The 24,937-nt window shown below is 37.9% G+C and overlaps 2 protein-coding genes across 5 annotated transcripts in view; one reads left to right on the top strand and one right to left on the bottom strand.

The window, feature by feature from the left end:
* The window catches only part of AK9 (adenylate kinase 9), a 72,272-nt gene extending 63,347 nt beyond the window's left edge, over positions 1 to 8,925 (bottom strand). The window contains 6 exon segments of the mRNA XM_062570971.1: positions 1,161 to 1,273; positions 2,688 to 2,784; positions 2,867 to 2,919; positions 5,945 to 6,008; positions 8,546 to 8,669; positions 8,874 to 8,925. Of these exon segments, the coding sequence (XP_062426955.1) occupies positions 1,161 to 1,273; positions 2,688 to 2,784; positions 2,867 to 2,919; positions 5,945 to 6,008; positions 8,546 to 8,662 (444 nt within the window). The 5' untranslated portion in view covers positions 8,663 to 8,669; positions 8,874 to 8,925.
* Positions 8,926 to 10,069: 1,144 nt separating this feature from the next.
* The window catches only part of FIG4 (FIG4 phosphoinositide 5-phosphatase), a 74,279-nt gene continuing 59,411 nt past the window's right edge, over positions 10,070 to 24,937 (top strand). For all 4 annotated transcript variants that reach the window (XM_062572654.1, XM_062572655.1, XM_062572653.1 and 1 more), the window contains exons 1-4: positions 10,070 to 10,169; positions 20,936 to 21,034; positions 22,123 to 22,246; positions 23,671 to 23,827. In XM_062572654.1, coding sequence (XP_062428638.1) covers positions 10,104 to 10,169; positions 20,936 to 21,034; positions 22,123 to 22,246; positions 23,671 to 23,827 — 446 coding nt within the window. In that variant the 5' untranslated portion in view covers positions 10,070 to 10,103. The remainder of the gene's footprint in view (positions 10,170 to 20,935; positions 21,035 to 22,122; positions 22,247 to 23,670; positions 23,828 to 24,937) is intronic.

Genomic DNA, 24,937 nt, shown 5'->3' with positions numbered 1-24,937 from the left:
TGCTACACTCACCACCTGAGGTATCTCTTGAAGTATTATTATACTTTGGGATATTTCTGTGTTTCTCCTTAAGGATGAGTCATACAACTGATGTCACTGCTATACGACACAGCACATTTTGAAATAGGGAATGAGAAATTTGATCAGATATGGGGTTTTTTTCAAAGGTGCATCTTTTGTCATTTTCCTTGGAAACACAAGATTTCTATAAATCAGTCTGTTAATAATAGTATTTCATTATTCCCAGAATGATCTACAGTGTCATTTCTTCCTTTATTTTTGATTCATGATTATATATATTATCTTGTCTGCATAGATTCTAGTAAAGTTTTTGTCTGGACCAGCTAATAGTCTCTCTAGTGAACAGTTGTGCATAGTTTGGAGAACAGCACAGGCCCAAGGCCTGTCCCAGTGGGCCATTTGGACATGGCACCCTATTCTGACTGACAAGAGAGTTTAGCTGTATTGCACAAAACCAATCGGCCTCACATCCAAAGAGTGCCCTTGCCTTGTTATATTTACTAGTATAGGCATAGCCAGCAAGTCCAATATATTTTCTCATTTTTAATGTACACTGAGCAAGTCCTCTTAAATCTAAACAAACAATAATTTTGTGTGTCTAGCACAGTCAGTTTTGGAAAGTATCTGATTAGTACCTCCATTACTACTCTTGAGGAAATTGACATTGGTAAACCTGATGAACAAATAAAGACTGTGTAAGAAGTAGTTTCACACTTAGTAAAAGATAAAACAATTTGCTTTCCAGCTCACATATAAGAACAATTTTTCCTGAAATCGTATAAATAGACATGAATGGGAGATTTACATGCATCCAAAATGACATAACGATCATGTTATTCAAAGTTTTCTTTTCATGAAGACCTATCCCTTCTAATTGGTTTTAGAAACTCAACCTAAGAGAGGTCAGAGATTTTCACTCCTCCTGAAGTTATAGGAAATTCTCACTATTTTATATGATCAGTGCTTGTAACTGAATAAACTAGCATAATTCCATCCCACTGTAAAAGAAAAAAAAATATTATTCCTCAATAAATACTATACCCAAATATACAGGAGAAAATATTATCTTTTGAATATGCAGCATATGAATCTACTAATAATTAGGAACGTGACCAGCAAGTTATTAAAGATGACATTACCTTAATATTAATCAGGAAATCTGGTTTTAATTTTAGATTTTTTATTTTCTCAATTTGCTGTGAAACAGTCATGTATTCCTCTGAGAGAGAAGGAAATCCACTGAGAATATAACCTGCCAAATACATTTTGTTAAATACATTTTTTATAAATATACTGACCAGCTATATTCATCTCCTTTATGTAATATATATACATAATGGAACAATTTTAAACCACTTACACAACACACACAACATGAAAAAAACTGTGCACCCATATCTACTCCAGACGAAATACAAACATACAGGTCAACCATTTTCAGCTTAATAACTGTTAACTCAGTTAAGAAACATTCTGAGGATGTAGGTTATTCTATTCCTTGCCACTTGGGGGATCTGTAATATGGAAAATGGCTTGGCTGCAAGAACCAAAATTCAATGAACATGACAGTCACCTTTACAGTCTCTGTGGTCCTCTGTGATACATACATCTCAGGAATTCACCATCTGACTGACTCAGACGGTGGAATTCAGATGACATAGTCATCTCTTCCGGCTTTCACTAAAGTCCTGATCGTACAGAGTAAGAGATTTGCATTTTTGCTGCTACATGTTCCCTCAGACTTTTGTTTTCCTCATCAGCTCTTTTTTCCTTTTTACCCATTTCTCTGTCTTTTGCCTACTATTCTCAAAGTTTGGTTACATCAGGTAAGGATGCATCTTTTGCAAAACTGCTGTGAGTCTGTCACCAGAGAAGGAAGAAAACTCATCATAACCAAAAGTTCATATAAGTTTGCTAGTTCTCAGAGAAGTAGAGACTTGACATCATCCGGCACTATGCTTGTCTCTCTCTAATAATGGAAATTTCAAATAAAAGTTAACACTTGAAAAGGAAACCATATTTTCTTTTACTTTCTTTACATTTAACTATCTGTTTTATCTTCAGGAAAGTAGTTTCAAACATTAGCAGAACTATATGTAGCACTAATCTCAACAGGCTCAACTAATACCATCTTTTCTCAAAAAGAAGCGTTATTACCACCACCAAACTATTCTCACATAACTTGATCTCAGAGACTAAATGGAAAAGGCAATAAATAAAGTTGATAAAAAATATAATTCTTTGCACTTTAAATAACCTGTCTTCCTTCTTTTTTAATATATTTAATATTTAAAATATTTTTGCCAGTAATTTTTTGTTATAGGAGTATTCAAACCCAAATTTCTGTATTTAAAATCCCTAGTCTTTTCTAATCAGTTAATATCAGCAAGTGAGAGTCATAGAAACCCTTCAAGTTTGGGGTAAATTCATTCTTTCAAAATTAACACACATTGGCCTGGCATGACACTTTTTGACCTCCTGTAGTGATAAATTAAGCCCTAAATACACTCTCAGATTACAGATACTCCACGGCCTGAGGAACACAAAAAAAGGGGCTACAGTCTAAGAGAAAATAAATTATATTAGTGCACTAATGTATGCAAAGAGTGGCAATATTAAATTTTAGTGAGCAAATTCTCAGAAGTTTAAGCTATAAATATACTTACCAAAATGAGCAACTTTTGGTGACTCAATCTTTTTCAGAATCATTTTTGTAACTAGTTCTTCAGAAATACTTTGACCTCTAAACAGCAATTCTTGACACTAAAGTGAAATGCAAAGCAGTCTTTTATACTGCATGTTTGTCAAGAATGTGACAAAACTTTCTAGAAGATTAGACTTTTACCTTAAGCCCATATTCTGTTTCTTCACTAATATTCTCTTGAATTACTTCCAAAGCTGAAGAAACACATCAGACAGAATGAAATTAAAGCAATTCATAATTTCACAGATTCAGTAAGGTTGGAAGGGACCTCTGGAGATCATCTAGTCCAACCCCCTTGTTCAAGCAGGGTCACCTAGAGCATGGTAGACAGGGTTGCATCCAGGCGGGCCTTGAAGATCTCCAGAGAAGGAGACTCCACAACCTCTCTTGGGCAACCTGGTCCAGTGCTCCGTCACTCTCACAGGGAAGAAATTCCCCCTCACGGTCAGGCAGAACTTCCTGTGCTTCAATTTCTGCCCATTGCCTCTTGTCCTGTCACAGGGGACAACTGAAAAGAGTTTGTCCCTGTCTCCTTGACACCCTCCCTTCAGGTACTTGTACACATTGATAAGATCCCCCCTCAGTCTTCTCTTCCCCAGGCTAAACAGGCCCAGCTCTTGCAGCCGTTCCTCATAGGGCAGGTGCTCCAGCCCTCTGATCATCCTTGTAGCCCTACGCTGGACTCTCTCCAGTAGCTCCATGTCTCTCTTGTAGTGGGGAGCCCACAACTGGATGCAGTACTTGAGATGAGGCCTCTCCAGGGCTGAGTAGAGGGGCAGGATCACCTCCCTCGACCTGCTGGCAACAGTCTTCCTAATGCACCCCAGGATACCATTGGCCTTCTTGGCCACAAGGGCACATTGCTGGCTCATGGTCCACTTGTCATCCACCAGCACTCCCAGGACCCTCTCTGCAGAGCTGCTCTCTGGAAGGTCAGCCCCCAGCTTGTACTGGTGCCTGGGGTTATTTTTCCCTAGGTGCAGGACCCTGCACTTGGCCTTGTTGAACCTCATCAGCTTCCTCTCCGCCCAGCTCTCCAGCCTGTCCAGGTCTCTCTGAATGGCAGCACAGCCCTCTGGTGTCTCAGCCACTCCTCCCAGCTTGGTATCATCAGCAAACTTGCTGAGGAGGCACTCTGTCCCCTCATCCAGGTCATTGATGAATAAGTTGAACAGGATGGGACCCTGCAGCCCTGGAGAACTCCACTAGCCACAGGCCTCCAACTAGACTCCACTAGTCTCTGCTTGCCCATCTACAATTTGGTGCCTTCTGGAAATGACCAAGTAGATATTCTTCCAAAAAATTAGACCTATATATACTACAGTAGATGCACAACAGCAGCCTTGCAGGATTATTTTAACTACCAATTCATGTCATATTAGCTGTGAAACATGGAGATGAACATCTGGGCTTGAACAATTCCCAAAATTTAAAAGGAAACATTAGAAAGACAACTGTTCGTACACGAAAGATATCTGCCTTGAAAATAGCTCTTAAAAACCCTACTCCTTAGATGGTCTAATTATCTAAAATTAAATTAATACTACATTGAGACCCTCAAATTCAAAAGTCCACCTTCTGCTTCTATGCATGACAGTGATGTCATATCAGAATGATCCTGCAAGTCCTTCACATTTATATACCATTGAAATAAGCAGACACTCACAAAAATTTTTTAAAATGACCCTTATGGCTGCATTTATATTAATAAATAAAACAAGACAGGAAAAGGACCCAAAGACAGATGGTATGGAGTGGCTCGTGTCCATACAGCTAAAATCTTTCTTCCCAAAACACAGTGGCTATATCCAGACTGCTTACTTGTAACGATGGCTGGCATATATACTATCCTCCATACTGTGAATGAGTGTTTGAGAGACTGTTATTTGCCATGGGCCAAAACTGAGCCAGGGAATGTACTAACTAGCAGTAGAGACAACTGACTGACAGTGCTGTGCATGTGTCCTGGCCCTGTTTTATTTATAAGTAGAGATATATTCACTGAATAAATGTATACAAGTTGCTTTATCAAATTAAAAATAATGTAAACTTCTTTCCTATTTAATAGTTCTCTGACCTGTCTATTTTTTATGGGACAAACAGCACATTCATCTTAGGAAATACATTGATACATTGGAGCAAGTCCAGTGGAAGGCATCAAGATTATCAGAAGCATGTGATGTGCTCGGAGAGGCCAAGAGAACTTTGGCTTTGTTCAGCCTGCTGTCTGCATCTACTTAATGGGAAGGTACAAAGAAGATAGAACCATTCTCTTCACAAAAGTGTAGTGATAGGACAAAAAGAAATAGATGCAAGTTGGAACATGAGAAATTCCAATCAGGTAATTAGGAAGCAATTTTTCACCATGAAGATGGTCAACTACAGGAACATGTTGCCCAGAGAGGTAGTGAAGTCTCCACCCTTGGGGACAGTCTAGACTCAACTGGACACAACCCTGCACAACTTGTTGTAGCTGGCTGTGCTTTGAGTGGAAGGTTGGAATCGATGAAGTCTAGTACCTCCCAATCGTAATGATTTGTAATTCTGTACGTTGATATTTTTTTTCTTTTTTTCTTCATTTTCCATTATGGAAAATGAAAAACTTAACCTTTGCACAAAAGTTGAAGGAGTATGTACGGGTGCATGTCTGTGGGTAGTTAAACCAGACAAGATTGAAAGAAACACTGTGTGCAAAAGAAGAAAAATATAATCCGCTCAATCTATAAGACATAAGGTAGCAAGTAATGGGTATAAAATTGTAATAGGTAAAGTTTATATGTTAGTCACGAAAAAAAACTTTCTAATGGCAAAGGCTATTTATTACAGAGATAGACTATCTAAGACTTTTTTAAAAAACAGATTCAATAGACATTTGTCAGGAGAAGTTTTAATAATTTGAACAATGTGAATTGGCATATGTATGTTCCTTGAAATTCCTTCCAATTTTGGTTCAATCTACACTTTGGGCCAGGTATTAACCTTTTGTTAGACAATTCCACAAATTAAATATTCTATATTTACATAAGTCAAAGAAGTCCTTTATTAAAACTGAACTTTACCATATTTTAACTCAAAGTCTTCAAAATAAAATACTTTTTTTGATAGCTAAATCTTTATAGAATCAGCAGCATGACATTTTGAATTACAGGAAACAGAAAGGATATTCTAAAATAAAAGATAGGAAGCCAGTGCAATGTTCTGAATATAGTGTATGATTACCTTCTATGAGAGTACATTTCCATATTTGTGCTAGTTTTCTAGCTAATGTTTTCTTTCCGGAACCCTTAAAAGGAAAAAATACACATTTATTTAAAAGCAAAACACCATGAAGGGAAAAAAAGTATTACACATTAAAAAAAGTACTACTTTGTATTGTAACAACAATTAAAAGCTACCATCAGATTAGGGCCTCTTAGTTATGTGCTAGACAAACACAAATGTTCTTTCTAATACAACCCTCTAGTATATACTTCATAGCATTGCTAATATACTGTTACTCCGTTTTACAGCTGAGTATCTCCAAACTAATTATGCTGACCTCGCTCCTCAGTAACTCCATTTAAAACTCAACTATGACTTGTCTTCATATGAGACACTCTTTAGGACTGACATTTATTGTCCTGAGTTTCAAAGCCAAGTATGATGAAAACCTGTTCAGCCATTTCCGAGTGAGGCATTCTTTACCTAAAATGATAAATATGTAAAAATTGCCCTTCTTACTCTACAGATCTGTTTTAGATACTGGCAATTTTTTTATCTTTTCACATGAAATCAACATATGCCCAGTCTGTTTACCCTAGATAAATTCAGTGATTAAAAAAAAACTACCTTAAAAAAAAAATCACACTTCCAGTTAACACGGCATCAGCAAATGTTCCAGCCCAGTTATAGTCTGAATCTTACAAATGTGATGTAAATTTATTTACTTGGTTTTGTTTTAATTGTTTCCAAAACATTATGTTTCTAGCTTAAAAGAAATAACTTAAAATTAGATGCTTTGCATATCAGTCATATAAATAAAATTAATTATCACAAAAATAAAATATTTCATTTTTTGCCTTCTGGACCAGGACTGTGCTTTTTCAATCCTTCATTAAAATTTGTAAACTTGTATCAAGTATTAATATCAAGCATTTACTGAAGGGCAAGTTTTCAGATGAGAATATCTATTTCTTACATATTTCTTTGCGTTGGCTTTTAGTAAGTATTTCATGCTAATTTAATCTTTAGAAATGTAAAGTTACTTCTTCACATAAAGTTAGAAATCTGAGCTTTGTTTAAAACTAGGCACATCACTCTGCTGTAGTTTTCCACTGAGCTGAATGCACACTTTTAAGTCTCATTCTGACCATAAAACTCACTCATGAGCTATCATCTTATGCTCTCTCATTGTGGTGCTTTTATCTCATCCACTTCCAAAACAACAGCCTGGCTTCTCTCCCAGTCTGGTCAGATGTAACAATTTGCAGTCAAGCATTACTTAGTGGGGGCCAAGGAGTAAGAAAAGATGCAAAACTGCAAAAACTAGGAAGCGGGAGCCTTCTAGCGTGCTGAAAGAAGTCTTTGAAGAAGGGATCTGTTGGCACTGCATCTTAGTACTATGGCCTCCATTATATAATCCGAACCTTCACCTGACTATACCTACTGGCATACCACATCACAGAAGTTGGGTCTACATTAGCTTTCAGTGTGGTGCAAAGAGAGGGGGATTGGAGCTTGATCTGGTGAGTTTATTGGCATTGAAGTTTCCATTGGTTGCCAGTTCTAGGTGCACACCACCTATCTCTACCTGATATGCAGTGCAGAGTGGGTTTCTGTATGCTCATTTCAGACTATGTTGTGGTACCTGACAAAATGACACACATACAGAGAGCAAACTACTGTTGGATCATGCATTCACATAGGAAGTAGGGCACTCTGAAGGCATAGTGGTTAACAACTGCAATATTCAGGAGGAAAACCACTTTTGGGGGTGTATTGAGTGCATACTTGACTCAGTATAGGCACAAGGCAAATTTGCACTTTAAAAGAAACTCCTTTAGCACACTAAGACACTAAAGTAAAACCACCTATAAAGTATCCTACATTTGAGAAGAAAAATTTTGAGAAGTCTCTGCTTAGAAAAACATTAGCTTGTCTTAAGTCAAAAGATTACACTATTTGAGAAAGAGAGAGACTTTGAATCATAATTGCAATATAGTATAAATCTCCTCATCAGGATACCCTGAGGGATTTCAGTTATTCCCAATGAAATGACATATAATTGCATCAAAGCTCATTTAAATATTTAATACCTTATTGCATGTCTACAACTCAGTACATGTACTTCAAGGTTCTTTTATGTCTATTTACTTCTTTAATTTGTCAAATATATTAAAAATTGAAATACTAGTAACATAAGCAAAATAAAAGCAATCCAGCTGCCAATATGAAAACAGCAAACTTCCTGTGACTTTTAATTACAGCAATACCACTTTTAATTGTAATTGGCTGGTCACAAAATTTCTCCTACCAAGGTGGACTCATTAAGATAACTGAATTCCTGACATTATTTATCCTGTAAACAAAGCTTTCCTAATTATCTCTGTTCATTTAAATGAAACAGTAACTGATACACAGAACTGTCATGTCTTCAATTCCTCCATTTTAAACGAGGTCAAAACCCATACAATATTTTGCAGGATTTCTAAAGTGAAAGAGATAAAAAGGAAGTTCCTTAATCTTTTTTTAGTATTACTAAACTAATGTTTTGAAAGGAAAAGTAAAATTATTAGCAGAATATTTGAGAAAAAAAATCCAAACTTTTATCAGACGTCTTACTGGCTTTCCAAGGACAAGGAAGCAAGTAGGTTTGGACAACAGAAAGGCTTTTTCAGCTTCATCTTCATCAAAGATGTCTGCAAAGGACTGAGCTTGTTTTTCCTCTTGTGAAGCCATAAATAATCTGAGAGAAACAAAAGCCTGTCATAAAATACATAGTAGTTCACACATGTGTGAATGACACATACTTACAAACTGAACTGAATAATACAAGAACTACTTAGCAAGAAAAGCGATTCTTAGAAGAAAAAGTATGTATTGAAAATACACAGCATATTCATTATGAAGGGAGGAGTAACTTACGAAAAATAAAGGATATCAGAATTACCCTGATGCCCAGCTGCAACTCTGCTGACAGGTTAATAACGACTTCCTCCTTTCTTCTTCCTGACTCTCAAAGTTGTAGCACTTTCTCAAACAGCATCTATTTGTTTTGTTGCCTTTTTTTTTCTTACGCGATCACCACATCCTTGTAACTTCTCTTTGGTCCCAGAAACAGACCGTAGACCTGCAAAGACATACTAATGGCACTACTTGTTGTATTCAAAGGTAGGTACATGAATAAGACTTTGCAGAATTAAACCGTGGTTCATGATCTGTCCTGTGATCTCCAAGCACTTCCAGGACAGCAAGAGATCCCACCTCCAGAGTTATACAACACAGCAAAATGGAGGTAAGATTCAAGCTGAAACAGAATTTGGATGAGTCTTTCAAATAAATAGAAATAAAATCCCAAAATGTGAAGGCTCAATGAAATCTGAGTCAAACAAGACAAAACAAAAAAACTCCTCCTTTTTTAGTGGGCCACTTAATTCTGAAAAAAATTGCTGCATTCCTCTCCCTCCCCCCCCAAGTCTTTTTTTAGAATAAAAAATTCCACTTCAGGATGAAAAACTGAAAAAGTTGGTTTTGAAACATCACACTGAAACGTTTGAAAACACTTTGAAAACAAAACCTCCTGGACCTTAGGAGCAATAGCTTAATTAAAAATGAACAAAACAAAACAAACCTAAAAAACAGAACCCAAACTCTGCATTTCCTTCACACGAAACGCGTGGGCTGAGCTTTACCTGGCGCGTACGTCGAGTGGCGGGGGAGGGGGCGGGGGGGGACGAAGGGGCAGCGTGAGGGCGCAACGGCCTCCGCGCGCCCGCCCCGCCGGCGCGGAATTGTGTATCAGCGTAACCCCGGCAACCGAAGGGCCCGCCCCCCTCTTCGCCCCGCCCCTCCTCTTCACCCCGCCCCCTCGGCGGGGTCGGGAGGGGGATTTCGGAGCTGTTTCTGGTGCTGACTTTGCGGGTGCGCGGGAGTCTCAGGCACCGCCCAACGGCGGGCGCGCCGCCCACATACGACATGGCCGCCGCCGCTTCGGAGGGCGCCGGGTGCAGGCGCCTTCTTCCGCCCCACCACCACCACCATGGGCGGGGCCGCCCTGCCGAGCGTGCGCCTGCGCAGTGGCGTGCCGGCGCTTCCTGGCCTTGCGCGGCCCGTCGCGTCCGCGCTGCCCCCGCCGGGGCCCGGGGCCGCGCCAGGCCCGGCGCGCCCCTGCGCGGCCGCCATGCCGCCCGCGGCCGCCCCCATGATCAGCTCTGTGCAGAAGCTGGTGCTGTACGAGACCCGGGCTGTAAGTAGCGCCTGCCCCGCCGCCTCCGCTCCGCGCCGGGCGCGGGGTTAGGAGCGGGAAGATCGCCGCTGAAACCTGTCTTGTGGGGGGTTTTTAAATTTATTTATTTTTTTTTTTTTTTTTGGTCATACATCAGAACTATGCAGAAAACTCACCCCCCCAAAAAAAATTAAACCAAATTCTTCTTGTCTTCACTGCGTCATTACTTTGAGACATAAATCAAGAGCTGCTCTCAGCCGAAGAGCCGTCAACATACACAAATCCGTACGTTGAGGTAAACAGTGCTTTAAACCCAGGCTGCCTGGGCTGTGGCGATGCTGCAGCTCAGGGTGTGTTGAGGCTTAGGCTCCGCAATGCTGCTGTGACTGCGTGTGCAGCTTCCAGCTTGTTCTCTCGAGCAGCACTGACTGTTCTTACTCGTGTGCCACAGTGAGTTAAACCAGATAGCTGGAGTTATCCAGAATTAAAGATTTAATGTTTTAATTAAGTATTAAAACAGGATAGCTGAGGGGGTTAACACCTGTCTGTTCACCTTTTCTGAGGGATTGTAATTCTCAGCTGAATGGCTCATGAAGCAGCTCCTGGAGTTTTTACTCCAGCCTGTATAAGTAAGCTCTTTAGGATTTTTAGTTTTCTTTAATATCCTGTTCCAAAAACTGCAGGGATGTGCTGTTCATGGTACCTGTGCTGTGGAGATACCATGGGAAAAGTGGGTTGGAGGGCTAAGAGTGATAATTGCTTTAGCCGTGTGATCAGTATGGCACCGTGTGTGAATCAGAATCCTGTTTTCAGCGTAAATAACCTGAGATCATACCATTAGTTGCCAGTCGAACTACTCTGTGCGGTTTGTGTTGTTTCATACTATATCAACTTTAACTTAAGATAATTTTGGGTAGTGTTAGGTGCCATGGTTTGTCTTTAAATGCAACAATTAGCTCTAATTCTGAAGAAGTTCAGGTGATAGCTGTCGTGATAATAGACAGTTTTATGCTGATTTCAGTGTAACCTCATGAAAACATACCAAAATGGTACATGTAGGCTGAAGGGAATGCAGTCTGGCCCAAGTCCCACTATAAAGAAGAATTTGAGTTCTAGCATCAGTTCTGTCAGAAGTAGATTTGTATGATAGTTTAATTCCACATTAAACAACCTCCAAAATGGAGGAGAAAGATTGAAGCATGTGGGATTATTGGTACTTGTAAGTGGAAGAATTGAGCTTACTCTTAGTTACCAGAATGTTACTTTTTCCTATGCTTAAAGGTATTTTGATGGATACATTAATGTGTCTTTCTCATCATTGGTGGAAAACACCATTTTTTTGTTGCATTCTCAGCTAAATTAATGCTGTATTAGAGAAGGGCAATGGACAATATGATTCCTGATTCAGGTTCTGAATTACTGAATTTCATTTTTTGTGGGTCACAATTCTTGCTGCTTCTCACAGAGTTAAGATTTGGCTTCTTACGACAGGCACAGATAACTGGCTTAGTTGTCTATAAGCTTTGGGCTTAGCAGTTGCTGAGAGACAACATGCTATTCAGAGATGCTGTTGTGCTTTACAGTTCTGTCACTTTGCCACAGTTCTACAGGCATTTCAAATTGATCATGTTAGCTCAGGAGATCAGGAAAGACTGTGGTCTTTCACATTTGTTTAGTGATATCTGGTAGTATCTGCCCAAATGGCAGACTTGTCTACCCTTTGCCAGAATTCAGTATGAGGCAAATCCAATAGTCCTGGCCACTCAAGAGGAGGCAAGATGTTCTTGATCAGCTCTTGGAGGCAGTGGTTTGTGGATCAGCACTTGCTATCTGAAATGGCTCAGCTGAGCAGTGGTGTCTCAAAGCTGTGTCCTCAGTCATTTCTTGTGGGTGGTGTAGATAGATTATTTTTTCCTGAAAGTGGTTGTATGTTCCTGCTTGGAAAAATAAAGACGTGTGCTATACTGCTGTAAACTGCGGTGCTTTCTGTTTTGGAGTGCAAATTATAGTCCTTTTTTCAAAAGAAGAAATACTATAGGAATGGTTTTGGAGTGATGGTTTTGAAAAGGGTTGATGCACTTAGTAAAATCACAGACTCATGTAGGTTGGAAGGGACCCCTGGAGATCATTTAGACCAGCCCTCTTGTCAAAGCAGCTGCCTCTAGAGCACGTTACCTGGGGCCATGTCCAGCTGAGTTTTGAACATCTTCAAGGATGGAGATTCCACAGCCTCTCTGTGTTTTTATTTATATATATATGTGTGTGTGTATATATACATATATATATATGTATATATACACACATATATACACACATATGCATACATACATATGTATGTATGTATTTTTTTTCTTATACTGGGTTGGAATTTTGCACGTCTGAAGTTAAATCTGTTGCATCTTGTCCTTCCATGCCTCAGAAAAGTGACTCTGTCTGATGTACACCTTCTCATTAGATACCTTTACATAGCAGTAGTAGTCCCCCCCGCCCCAAGCTTTCTCTTCTTAAGGCTGAACAACCCTAGCTCTGTCAGTCTCTCCTCCTATGATGTGCTCAGCCCCCCCCCCCCCCCATCACATTTGCAGCCCTCTTCTGGATTCACTCTAGTATGTCAATGTCTTTCTTGCCTGCGGGAGTCCAAAACTGAACTTTAGACTTGATCAGGTTCCAGAGGATCTTAGGGGGAGATTTTCTGTTACAACTGATTCAGTGTCACGTTGGACTGCTGAGAAAACTGCTGAGGACTGGCCCATGCAGCAACTTCTGTATAAAATCTAACAGTCATGCAGTTGCCAGCAGTGACAATTAGTCAGTGCTATGACAAAAATGTGACCCAGAAATAAAAATGAGTAGCTTCCTCTTGGATCAGATTGCTCATCTGATTTGCCCTAAAGCCATGTGGTTGCTAGATATCATGCAAGAGTGGGGGACCAGTTGTTATACCAGTTCCTCGGTAGGATAAGTATATACTGTATTATACCAGTATAGTGGCTATTATAACCAGTAGTTACCAGATATGGGGTGACATGAAACCACTTCTCAGATTGTCTTTGTAGACCTTGAGTAGGCAAGGAAGGGATGACTTGGATTGTCAGCATTATTCCCATTAAAAATCTTTGTGTTAAAGGAATGACAGGCAGAATGGGGGTAAAAGTGAAAAAAGCAGAACTTAGAGAATTTTTTTCCCCCCTGAGGTAAGAGTACAGTAGCGTTATAGAAATCAAACAGGAAAGACTCCTAGAGGTGAGGAGAACTGAATTCACAGGGACAATTGAAGCAACAGAGAGCAAAATTCTATATTTTCTATTGATATTTATATTTAGGGTAGTTGCTGAGACCTGCCCTTTTAGCTGGTGTTTTCGGTCAATAAACACCATGGAGATGTGAATTGTATCTCCTGTTTGTCCTGAGATGTTGAGAGCTTGTTTAGAAGTAGTCAGGAAAATAAACTGAAATAGTTGCATTCAGATCAATGCCAATAACCTTTTATTTTATGCATATATTTTATTTTTGAAATGCACGCCAGAGGGCAGTAAAGATATTACAGCAATCTGAATAATAAGAAACAGAAGTTTTCCTTCTCTTTTCTTCTTCAAGAGAAGATTTAACTTAAATGTATCCCCCAAATGGAGCCAACTTGAAAGCCCTAGTCCAGTTCACTGGAAATACTAATTTCCCTGAGGTGTTGTGACATTGAAAAAATCCATCAATAAAGGGTCATTGCTTACCTATCTTGCAGGATATTATGAGGCTTAATTAATACTATGTTATTCTAATCAGGTTCTTCTACAGTCTTCATCTCCATAGTATCCAGATGACTTCCAGAAGCATATTAAGCAATGTGACTAGCATAATTACATGTAAATTTTTCTGTCTTTTTCCTGGGGGAACACTGTGTGGGTTTTTTATTTCGTTTCTCTTTAAAAAATAATTTAAATATGTTTAACAAAAAGCAGTTTAATAAAAACAAGGTCAAAGAAGGTGGTTAGGTTATTCAATGCTAAGGTTAATCTGTGGCCAAAATGTCGATAAAAGAGACCCTCTTTCAACTGAACACTGTCTCATTACATCTGTAGTGATATTGCAGGAGTAGCAATGATGTTACTGAGCAAGAGGAAGGAGTGGGTGGAAGAGAGAGAGTGGGAGTTGGGTGAAATTTATAAAAACACTGTGTCTGTCTTAAATGTGGGCAATAAAATAGAAAAACTTAATATACTAATACTTTACTAAGTATTTTTAAGTATATTTACTAATATTTTAACATATGAGACCCTTGTGAGGACAACAGATGCTTGTTGGAGTAACAGTAATGAGAACAACACAAGTTCTCAAGGCTTTTCAGGAAGGATTAAAAAAAGTTTAAAAGTGACAGCACAGCAGTTCATGTGGAAGGTGTGCTTTCAAAAGTCTGCCTCAGTTGTTTTGTGGGGAAAAAAATGTTATTTTCTTTTGTCGTGGAATTCCCTGGCTGTCCTAATGTAGTCAGTAGATCAACAGGAGGAGATAGTCTTATAGATTTAGCTTGATAGTGAATGCAGCTTTTGAGGATGGGATAACAATAGGCGAATTGTAGATAATGATCACAAATCCATGTATGTGTATTTAATGAAAGGATGAAGAAAAATAGGTATTTTCTATCATCATTTTTCTTTCATAACTAAGTAAGCACTCGGGCAAATCAGGTGGGCTGAGGACTCAGGAATCATAACTTAATAGACCTGAATAGGTCTATTTTTGAAAAAGTTTTGAATGCCTTTTAGTCTGAGGAGCTAAAATACCGAGGAAACTGATCTACAGTGACTGGAGGTAGGGGGGTGTGAAAGGCCCCAGCATCTCAAGGGAAATTGTAAGTAGAAAGTCTGGAGTTGCTGGCAAAAATCTCATGTGTTTAGAAGTCAAGAAGTCTGGGAGTAAAGAGAGCACTGTTTTTTTGCGGCGACTAAACTAGCCATTGCATGTGAAGATAGCATTGCAAAGGTTGATAGGGCAGTAGCAAAAGTTTCTTCAGCATTTCAGTAAGAACCTGAAAAGAATGGGGCTGCACAGAAAGAGAGGAAATATTAGGTAGTTTGCTATTGCCCTAAAACTAAATGAATATTTTTCTTTTTAAAAAAAATTTATTCACAGTGACAGTACTGAACAAGGGGCAAAGGTAAAATGAGTAATAAGAATGAGGTTATGAAAATGAGAACAGTCAGTTTTGTAATAGAAATCAATCTCAACATATTTAACTCACTCTTATTGGAGGGCAATATAATCTCCATCCTGGAAATCTGAAGGTATAGTCAGGTTAAATTGTGAACCTAATATAAATATTCTTAACAAGTTGTTAAAATGAACGGTGATACTGTGACTGAAGGATGATAAATGGAACACTTAACCAATACTGAAGTCATATACCTATTTTTTTGTAGGAAAGTAATTGGAAAATTGAGGTAAATTACATAAAATGCGATGTAGATTTATAAAAATATTACTAGATTAACCTGATTGTTTTGCATATCTTCATCTAGAAATTAGTCACGTTACAGTAGGTCTTATGTATTTAAACTAATGCTCTACTGAGGTGCAGTGCCATAAGGAAAGTTCTCTGCCTTCACTAGTGGAATGGAATTTAGTAGAGAAATTAATTGTGAAGTGGGCAAGGAATTCACTGACAGGGATGATTTTTTCAAAAATTGGACTTAGGATCTATCTACTTTAGCTTTTTCACTAATGATCTTGGTTCTAAAAGTGGACAAGCTCTGATTAGAGTTTTGAAATATTGCCAGTAATCAAAGTATAAGATAGTAGGGAATGATGATGACCCTGAGGAGTAGAATAAAAGAAATAATATGAAATAGAATAGTATACTGTGAAAGTTCAGGCACCTTAGGATGGATTACACAGCAATAAAAGTTTACTAAGAATTTATTAATTTAGAAGCAATAGAGGAGAAGGAGGATCTGCGTGTGTGGGGGGGTGGTTCTGAGAAAGTGTGGCTGATCTGTTAGTGAAGAGCAACTGTGAAAAAAGGCAGATATGCTCTTGCATGATATGACCATTAATCAGAAACACTAATGTTGTATCTGTATAATGAGGCCTTATCTGGTGTATTGCATACTCTTTTCATCCACATTTAGGAAATAAGAATTCAACCTGAAACAGGTTCAGTGAAAGTCCAGTGAAGTAACAGATAGCAGAAATACCTATCTTAGGTTGTCTTGCTGTCCTTTTGCTTCTCCTTAGTGAATGCTGAAAAGGGATATAATTACACATGCTTCTAAAAACATTCCAGCAGAATAGATGCTAAGGAGAAGAGAAGCTTTCAGTTAAAGAAAAATTTATATATTGGTGATTAATAACTTTCCACTGGCCCCCCCAGTGGAAGTGGCAAGAGCAAAGTCCTGATTGAGATTAAAAAAAATTTTTTTGATTACACTGGGAAAAATGGACATTACATAATGTTATATTTTTAGGATGTAGGAGGTCCGTTCCTGTACTCCTTGAGAATGAGGTTTGACAGGGTATGTTCTTAAATTTTCTCATCTCAAAAGAGCTTGCTTTGAAGGATTTCAGTGGATTCTGAGAAGCATACAACATGCCAACTGAACTTTTGCTGTTTCAAGTACCTCTTTTTGCTCCTTATCTGCTCTTATTTTCTTCATGTCATTCTACCAGTTTGTAGGGGGGCAGAGGAGAGGTGACAGATATTCCTTTAACTCTTGTGGGATCAGTAGAAGGAGAGAATGTAGTTTAGTTTTTGCTATACCTTCCACGTAGGCGTGATTACTTTTCTCCCTATTCTTTGCTCTAGTAAAGTGAGCAGGCTGAAACTGTATTTTCTTAACCCTATTTATTATTTGGTTTATATCTTGAAGGATTGCTGTTGTAGAATCGAGATCAGCAGCTCAGAAATAGGAAGAAGCAGCAGCCCTTTTCCTGCATAACTTTATGCCTGTTGTGAAAGAAGTTTGTTGTGAAGGTTGGATAGCAGGTGATAAATACCATTGCGCTGCTCAGTTAAGCATGTGTTACAGCAGAGAGATCTCAATTATGTGCTGAAACCTATGATCCAAAGTGAGTCATGTTATGAAGATCACTCATTAGGCAACCCAGCATGTTTCTTCAGCTGCTGGTTTAGTTTGACAGAAAGTGTGACTAGCACATAAATATCTTGCTTAGAGCTTGTGTTTTTAGACCCATATTTATGGGCCTCAGCAGATCATTTTTTCCAAGTATTTTGTGAGTTCTTAAATGTTTTTTATATACTATTTGCAGTTTTAAAAATTGACTATATCAGTGGACTGCCATGTGTTTCAAGTAGCTTTTAGCTTTTGTTACTTTTTTTTTCTTTCCTACTGATTAAGCACTATTTTGCTCTTTAATTAGTGAAAGAAATATGAGATTTTAAAATTTAATAGGAATCAGGAGAATTTTCATCTTCTTAGCCTTTCTTCCTGTTGATCTTAAGTGTGTTTTTAATAAATGAATTTACCTGCAATGTTTTTAAAGATGAAATCTGCACATCAGTGGAGACTTGCATAATCATGTTATCTTTACAGTGTTTACATTTCCTTAAAGCTAGTTTGTCTATATGAAGAAGCAAATCTTTGGTTTAAACCAGCAGTTCAAAGAATTAATTTTCTAAAAAACATTTTTGTGGGCAGAGTGTTTGATTTCAGAACTATTATTTTGCCATTATAAACAATAATTTGCAGTAAGAAGCTTTTTATTTTGTTTAAACCTCTTTAAAATAAGCTGTTTTCATTGGTTTGGCTGAATCAAATCAATGATAAAAGGAGGATGTGAAGCCTTGCAATTACATTTCTTTGGTTAAAACTCAGTCCCAGGTGAAGGTGACTAATAACTGTTTCTATCTGTGATTGCTTAGTGATACTTGTGCAATAAATTAAACCTCAGTTCAGATTTCCTAGGCAAGTACCTGCATGGTGCACTGCTGTGGTCAGTAAAGTGCACATGTTAAGAAGTTTCAGCAAAAACCAGGGGCATACTAAAACTAGAAACAGCATGTTTCATCTTAGGTAGTGGTTTTTGAATCACTTCACTAAAATGCAACCAGAAAAGTATCCAACTGAACTTTCTTAGTAATAGCCTTTGCACCTCCGTGTCCATCTTTGTCTGTCTCCCTGTATGACGTGCATGTGCCGTGTTCCAATTTTATGGGTAGTCTTTTGTTCCAACTCCCCTTTGGACACACAGATAGTAAAGTTGTGCTGTTTTATTTGTGTGGAGGGTGATTTGTCAGAAACCATAGATGTCAGATGGTCACTTTCTGGAGAAATTATGCCCATTTAATGAGCTGGACATGGGAAGAGATTAAAATATGTGATAAGTGACCAACAGTAAAGTATTATGGACTATTTATAATTGTTTGGCATTGGTTGATAAATACTTTTCTGCAAACAGATAAGCAGCATTTATTCTTAAAATGGAAGCCAGCTTAACATTTATGTGTGACAAATAAATGATGTTCTCTCTGTCCATTCACTCTCTACTGCAAAAAGAAAATAACAGTGTGACAGTGTGGTCTCGGCAGGTGTCTATCGTGGTGGTTTGGTGTTTCTTGCTGCCACATGATACCAGCAGAGGAGCTTCCTCCTCCATCTTTGTGCCATTCAGCATCAGGCAGTGGGGCTCCAGCCCAGTCCCTATTTTTTTTACCTTCCCCTGGCAGTGCCAATCTTGGCCCCAAGTGATCTTCTGCAGAGGGTACGTCTGGGGGCAGCCCAGGGAGCCTCGGTGGGGCACAGCAGCGTGTTGCTGCTGCCAATAACAGGGAGCGTTTTCCTGTGCCCGCGTGCCGACTCAGTGGCTTTAGCGAGGGAGTGCTGTGACAGCGTATGAACCTGAAGTATCTTCTTCTGTGAGTTTTGGGGTGCACAGTCAACAGCAAAACCTGTCTGCCCAGCTCAGTGCACACCCTAATGTTTGTGTCCAGGGTGGAGCCAGGTGGTGATGGTGTTCTCTTTTTTAACTTATGATGTAATATCATTCATTTTTAAAGACTTCACTGACTCTGTCTAGACTTTGTGTGACATAAAGGGAGCTAAGCAGGGCTTTAGGTTCTTCTTTCATCTTGAGTATTTTTAAAATCTAATTGATATAAATTATGAAATCCGGGTGTTGCTTGAATGTTGTTATTGATTTCCTTTCCCACGTCTTAAGTCCATGTGACTATTAAAGTTTAGAGCTGGCTGTATAGATACACATGAACTTGCCATGCTTTCCTAGTAGGCTGAGCATTATTAATGGCTACATCCTGCTGTGTGGTAGGACCATACTGATTAAATGAATTAATGAAATGAGAGCTGACTACAGCAACTCAGTCCTGTAACCTGTACTTACTGTTAATTCCGCTAAATATAAAAAAATCATTTATAGTTTGTTTCTCTTAAGTGAGAAATAAACACAGCACACAGTTATCTGCTGACCTTCTTTCATATTTTCAATGAGAAATAAAGCCGATATTTAAAAGGTCAAGTTTTTTAATCAGCTGTGCTGGTCAAATTAAGCTTGAATGTTGTGGAAGAATAATTGGTGAAAAGTTTATCATAACAACTGCAAATAAAAAAATGTGGATGATTGCTGCAGTACTGAAGTACTTGACATTTTTTGTTCAGTATGAACTAAGCAAGCTTAGGTGGCAGAATTAGCAATGGACTGCAAAATAGCAATGGTAGTTTTATCTTTTTGGTTTGTATATTGTAGCAAGCATGATAAGGAATTGAATTCATTTTGTTGTCATGGATCACAGAATTACAGAATAATTGAGTTCAGAAGGCACCTCTAGAGATCACCTGGCCCAATCCACCTGCTCAAGCAGGGTCACCTAGAACATGTTGCCCAAGATTGTGTCCAGATGATTTTGGAACATCTCGAAGAATGGAGACTCCACAGCTTCCCTGGGCAACCTGTACCAGTGCTCAGTTGACCTCACAGTAAATTTTTTTCATATGTTCAGAGGGAACTTCCTGTGTTTCAGTTTGTACCTGTTGCCTCTTATCTTGTTGCTGGGCTCCACTGAAAAGTCTGGCCCCATCCTCTTGACACAGTCCATAGTTAGGCTAAGATGATTAGATCATCTTACCAAATTACTAAGAGTCCGGAAATAGGTTGCAGCAGCAATATCTTTCATTAAAAATAAGGCAATAGAAAGATAAATAGGAGGGTTATCAAGGCAACATGTTACACTTGTTCCCTACAGGTTCATGTTTCTTTCTCTGCATTTAATTCTATCTTCAAACTAAGTTGCTCTGCTATAAGCTATACTGTATAAAAGTATGTATCTGTAACTTAAAGTTACTTTGTAGATTTTTGAATCTCAGGAGAAATTAAACACTGCTAATTTCAAATAGACAATGTATCTGATATATACTGAAATTCTGCATAGCCAACAGGAAAGCAGTAACATCTGATAAGTGTTTGAAGAGTGCCTGGTGTAAGTTATTTTTTCATCTTTTTACAAGTTCTCTTCTCCCTTTCTTGTATTTAAAAAATTTTCCTGCCTGTACATTGTGCAACACAGTGAATGAAGTCCTTTAAATTGTAAAGGTGAATTGTATACAAATGTACCTACCTAAGGTTCTGATGTCTAAATCAGTTTATTTACAGTCTGCATGGAACTCATTTGATGTTAATTGAAATCGATCTAGTCTGCAAGCATGTAAGTGTCATTGCTGATGTGTTGTTATAATGTGTTTCAGTTTCTTTATCTTGTATAATATTCTGACTCTCTGACTCTCTCTCTCTCTCTCTCTCTTTTTTTTTTTTTTTTGGTTAATCAGCGATATTTTCTTGTTGGAAGTAATCCTGCAGAAACCAAGTATCGTGTTTTGAAAATAGATCGCACCGAACCAAAGGATTTGGTTATAATTGATGATAAAGTGAGTACCTCTCTATTTGTGAACTTTTTCCTTTATTCCAAATCATTCTGTGTATATAGGGTTGAATTTAAATACTGCATGTTTTATCTCTTCACCAAAGATATATCACAGAGTGACAGAGTCATAGAACATTTGAGGTTGGAAGGGACTTTTGAAGGTTGTCTAGTCCAGCCTCCTGCTCAGAGCAGAGTCAACAAGAGCAGTTGCTTGGGGCTGTGTCTAGTTGGGTTTTGAATATCTCTAGTGATGGAGAATCCACAGCCATTCTGGGCACCCTGTTCTAGTATTTGATCATGCATACAGTGAAAAAGATTTCTCTGATGTTTAAATGGAGTTTCTTGTCTTTCAACTCATGCCTGTTGCCTCTTGTTTTTTCAATGGGTACCACCAAGAAGGCTCCACTTTCTTTTCTCCCTCTCATCAGGTATTTAAACACACAGATGAGATTCCCCCGAACCTTCTCAAGAGTGAACAACCCAGCTCTCTTAGTCACTCCTTGTATGTCAGATGCATGCATTATTACCATGGTAATGACTAATTATTGCATGAGGATGGCCATGAGATCTCCTAACAGCATATGCACTTTAAAGAACATTTTCTCTATTCTTCAGGTTATTGTCTATATGCTCCTAATGATTTTCTTATGTTCAGCTATGTTGTTCAAAATGCAAAATAAACTTAATTACTATTTAGCCAAATATTTAGGTTTCTGATATATAATACCTGAAGCAAAATCAGCAGCAGCAACAAGACTTTTAATGTACAGAACAGAATAAAACTATATTCTCTCCCAAGAAGTTTATGGTTTAAAAACTTGAGAATTAGACATGTTTGACTTCATACACATACATGTCTATTGCAATGACTAAGAACTTTTGTGCATAAAACACAGGAGTGTTGGTAGAACTGAAAGCGGAGATGGAGGATGCAAAGCAGAATTTTAGTTTATTCTATGTTAAATAAATTCTACCATTCCCTCACACGAAATAATACTTACTTACCAAAGCTGTAAACTGAGCAACTTTTTCTTTTTTTTTCTTTTTTTTCTTTCTTTTTTTTTCTTTCTTTTCTTTTTGTTTTTTTTTAAGCATGTGTATACACAACAAGAGGTGAGGGAACTTCTTGGCCGCTTAGATCTGGGGAACAGAACAAAGATCGGGCAGAAGGGTTCTTCTGGGTTATCTCGAGCTGTCTCTGCTTTTGGTGTAGTAGGTAAGTCTCTTGTTTGTTTTTTATCTTTGTTTGTTAAGGAGATGAGGCTTGCTATGTATCTTTGCCTGCCTGTGATTTATTTTATTGAATATGTTGGAGAAATTACAGTCTCAAAGATAATTGTTTTTTTCATATTTTGTGAAAATAGGTGCCAGGGGTGAGAGTTGCACTGTAACCAGTCTATCCTTAGTCTCTAAGGGAGAGATGTCATAAACAGGCCTTGTGAATCCTAGAGCTCACGAAACTCTTGCTTAAAAGAAAAACACAGTCCATGTCCATTGTTAGGCTGTATTTCTTCGTTGCACACTATTTGGAGAGATGATTAATTTTCTTTTTGGTTAACTTTTTGCAGTGGAATATTTAAATATTTCTTTTTCATATTTGAATGAGTATAAGTGACTAGGATATCAATGCTGGTTCGTCCCAGGATGAAGGCACTGATGATCTAAGTTCTGGTTCACTGCATAGTATTTAAAAGTAGAAACTGCTTTTGAATGGAGTGAACCGCACGAAGGGGAAAAGTTGAGTTCCTGATCGAACTTTAGGATGGTAATATTTGGTGAAATTCACGGATAGAGAGTATTCACTTAAGTTCTTTCAGAACCTAGAGGATATAGGAAGAAGTTTGACTGCTATTTAACAGCTGAAATTCAATAACCTAGCTGCTTCAAACAGAAGACTTTGTTTCTTATTGTCAGCATGGTTTCCTCCCTTGTGGAGGTGAGAGAGTTTTTCCAAGGGGGGCTAATAAGGCAGAAGAAGAAAATTGCTGTTCATTCGATCGTACTGCAGCCTTCAGCAGTGACAAGGAGGAAAATGAATATCCTTTACTCTTCCTTCTTATTTATGTTATAATACAAAGCTGAAAGAGCTGAATACAAATGCAAGTTAAAAATGTGAATTGTGATATTTTTCAATTAATATTTGTTGACAGTGTGACTGTATTAGTGATTGAGTTTCAGGCTCATTACCACTAGCAACCCCTCAAAGCAGCTAACTTAAGAGCCTATTTCATGTGATTTATTAGTTGTTAAAACTTGGTGCAGACAATAATAAAGCAGTATTTTATTAAAAACAAATTTGCATTCAGAGGTGGTTAAAAAGATACGATGGCAGCTCATTCTGAATTTTCGATCTCTTAACTCTGCAACCTGATACAAAAAGATGTGCGTAGTGAAGGAAAAAAATAAAAACTATGAACTTGCTTTGTTGATTACCATTTACTGCAGGCAAATTGTAAGAATATGAGATTGTGTATCTGTATCTATATTTCACATATATGCCTACTATAAATAGAAAATTAAGAATTCAAACAAAAAATTCTGTGAAGTCTTGAATAGTTCTGATATTGTCTTCTACAAATAGATATGATCAAATCAAATAAAACGTCCACCTAATGGCATTTTTAATGCTGTTTTTAACAGGTTTTGTCAGGTTTTTAGAAGGCTACTATATTGTGTTAATAACAAAAAGGAGAAAGATGGCAGATATTGGAGGTCATGCAATATATAAAATAGAAGATACAAATATGATCTACATTCCAAATGACTCTGTAAGAGTCACTCATCCTGATGAAGCCAGGTAAATAATGGTGGTGTGTGCTTTTTGAATACTTTCTAAGTAATGGGGAATTGTAACTAGAGATTTTTCATGGATTTCCTGCTGTTGGCCTGTCATTCAAGCCATTTACAATAGTTGATAAATTAGTGTAGCAAAATGGAGGTTTGGGCCACGAGTTATGTGGCCTCTAACCTGGGGGGTAAATACAATTGTTACAGTCTTTCAGAGCTTTTGTCCACCTCTCCACATCACTTATGTGCCAGAGCTGCATCCTAGCACATATGCAACAGGAAGCATCCAACTTAATATATTGTACTTACAAGGGCAATATAATGCAAATACTAGTTTAAACTGTTTGGGATACTGTTTTTTTTTTTTTTCATTCACTCTAGTGTTATGTGACTCTCACATGAGATCTTTTGTGTCCTTCAGGAAGTGCTAAAGAGATGATTTAATTTGGTGATTCTGTGCTATCAGAATCTTGTCAGTGAATGTGGTGGTGTAAGAAGTGATAAAGTAAACATAAAATATGATAGAATTACCGATATGCAGTGGATTTGTTTTGTCAAATTTATTTTTTTTCCCCCGCCTTTCTCTGACTCCTTTCTGAAGAAAGGACTTTGAGCCTTTGATCAGCAGGGAATCTTGCACAAAATGTACAATACAGTCAGACATTGTTTTTATCAGTGGTACATGGCAGATAACAAATCAGGCTAATTCAAGAAGTTTCCACATTAAGGTTTGCCTGATAGAATACCTCAGTCTTTTCTCTTAGAATACAACAGAATATATTACCTAAGCTATTATATAAACATTTATGGTACTAGATACTTTATCTTTCATAATGTTATGGTTTCTTGTGGGAATTTGTAAGTGTATGACAGATTAAAGTAGATATTTTTTGCTATGTGAAAATCTTTAAATGTTGTGTAATACTGTTGGGAGTTTCCTTGTTTAAGAATGTAACCCACGTATGTGGAAAGTAGAACTACAACTGTATATACAGCTGCCTGAAAAAAAAATCACTGATGCACAAGTATCAAACACTGGAGTAAAAAAAAAAGGCTATTTGATTAATTTAATCCAGATGCTGACATTTTAGTGGATTTACCTGACTATCAAAGCATTTAA

Source organism: Rhea pennata, chromosome 3 (assembly GCF_028389875.1).
Source record: "Rhea pennata isolate bPtePen1 chromosome 3, bPtePen1.pri, whole genome shotgun sequence".
In the NCBI taxonomy this organism is placed as follows: domain Eukaryota; kingdom Metazoa; phylum Chordata; class Aves; order Rheiformes; family Rheidae; genus Rhea; species Rhea pennata.
The sequence above is the reverse complement of the archived record's forward strand: the minus strand, read 5'-3'. Positions and strand labels throughout refer to the sequence as shown.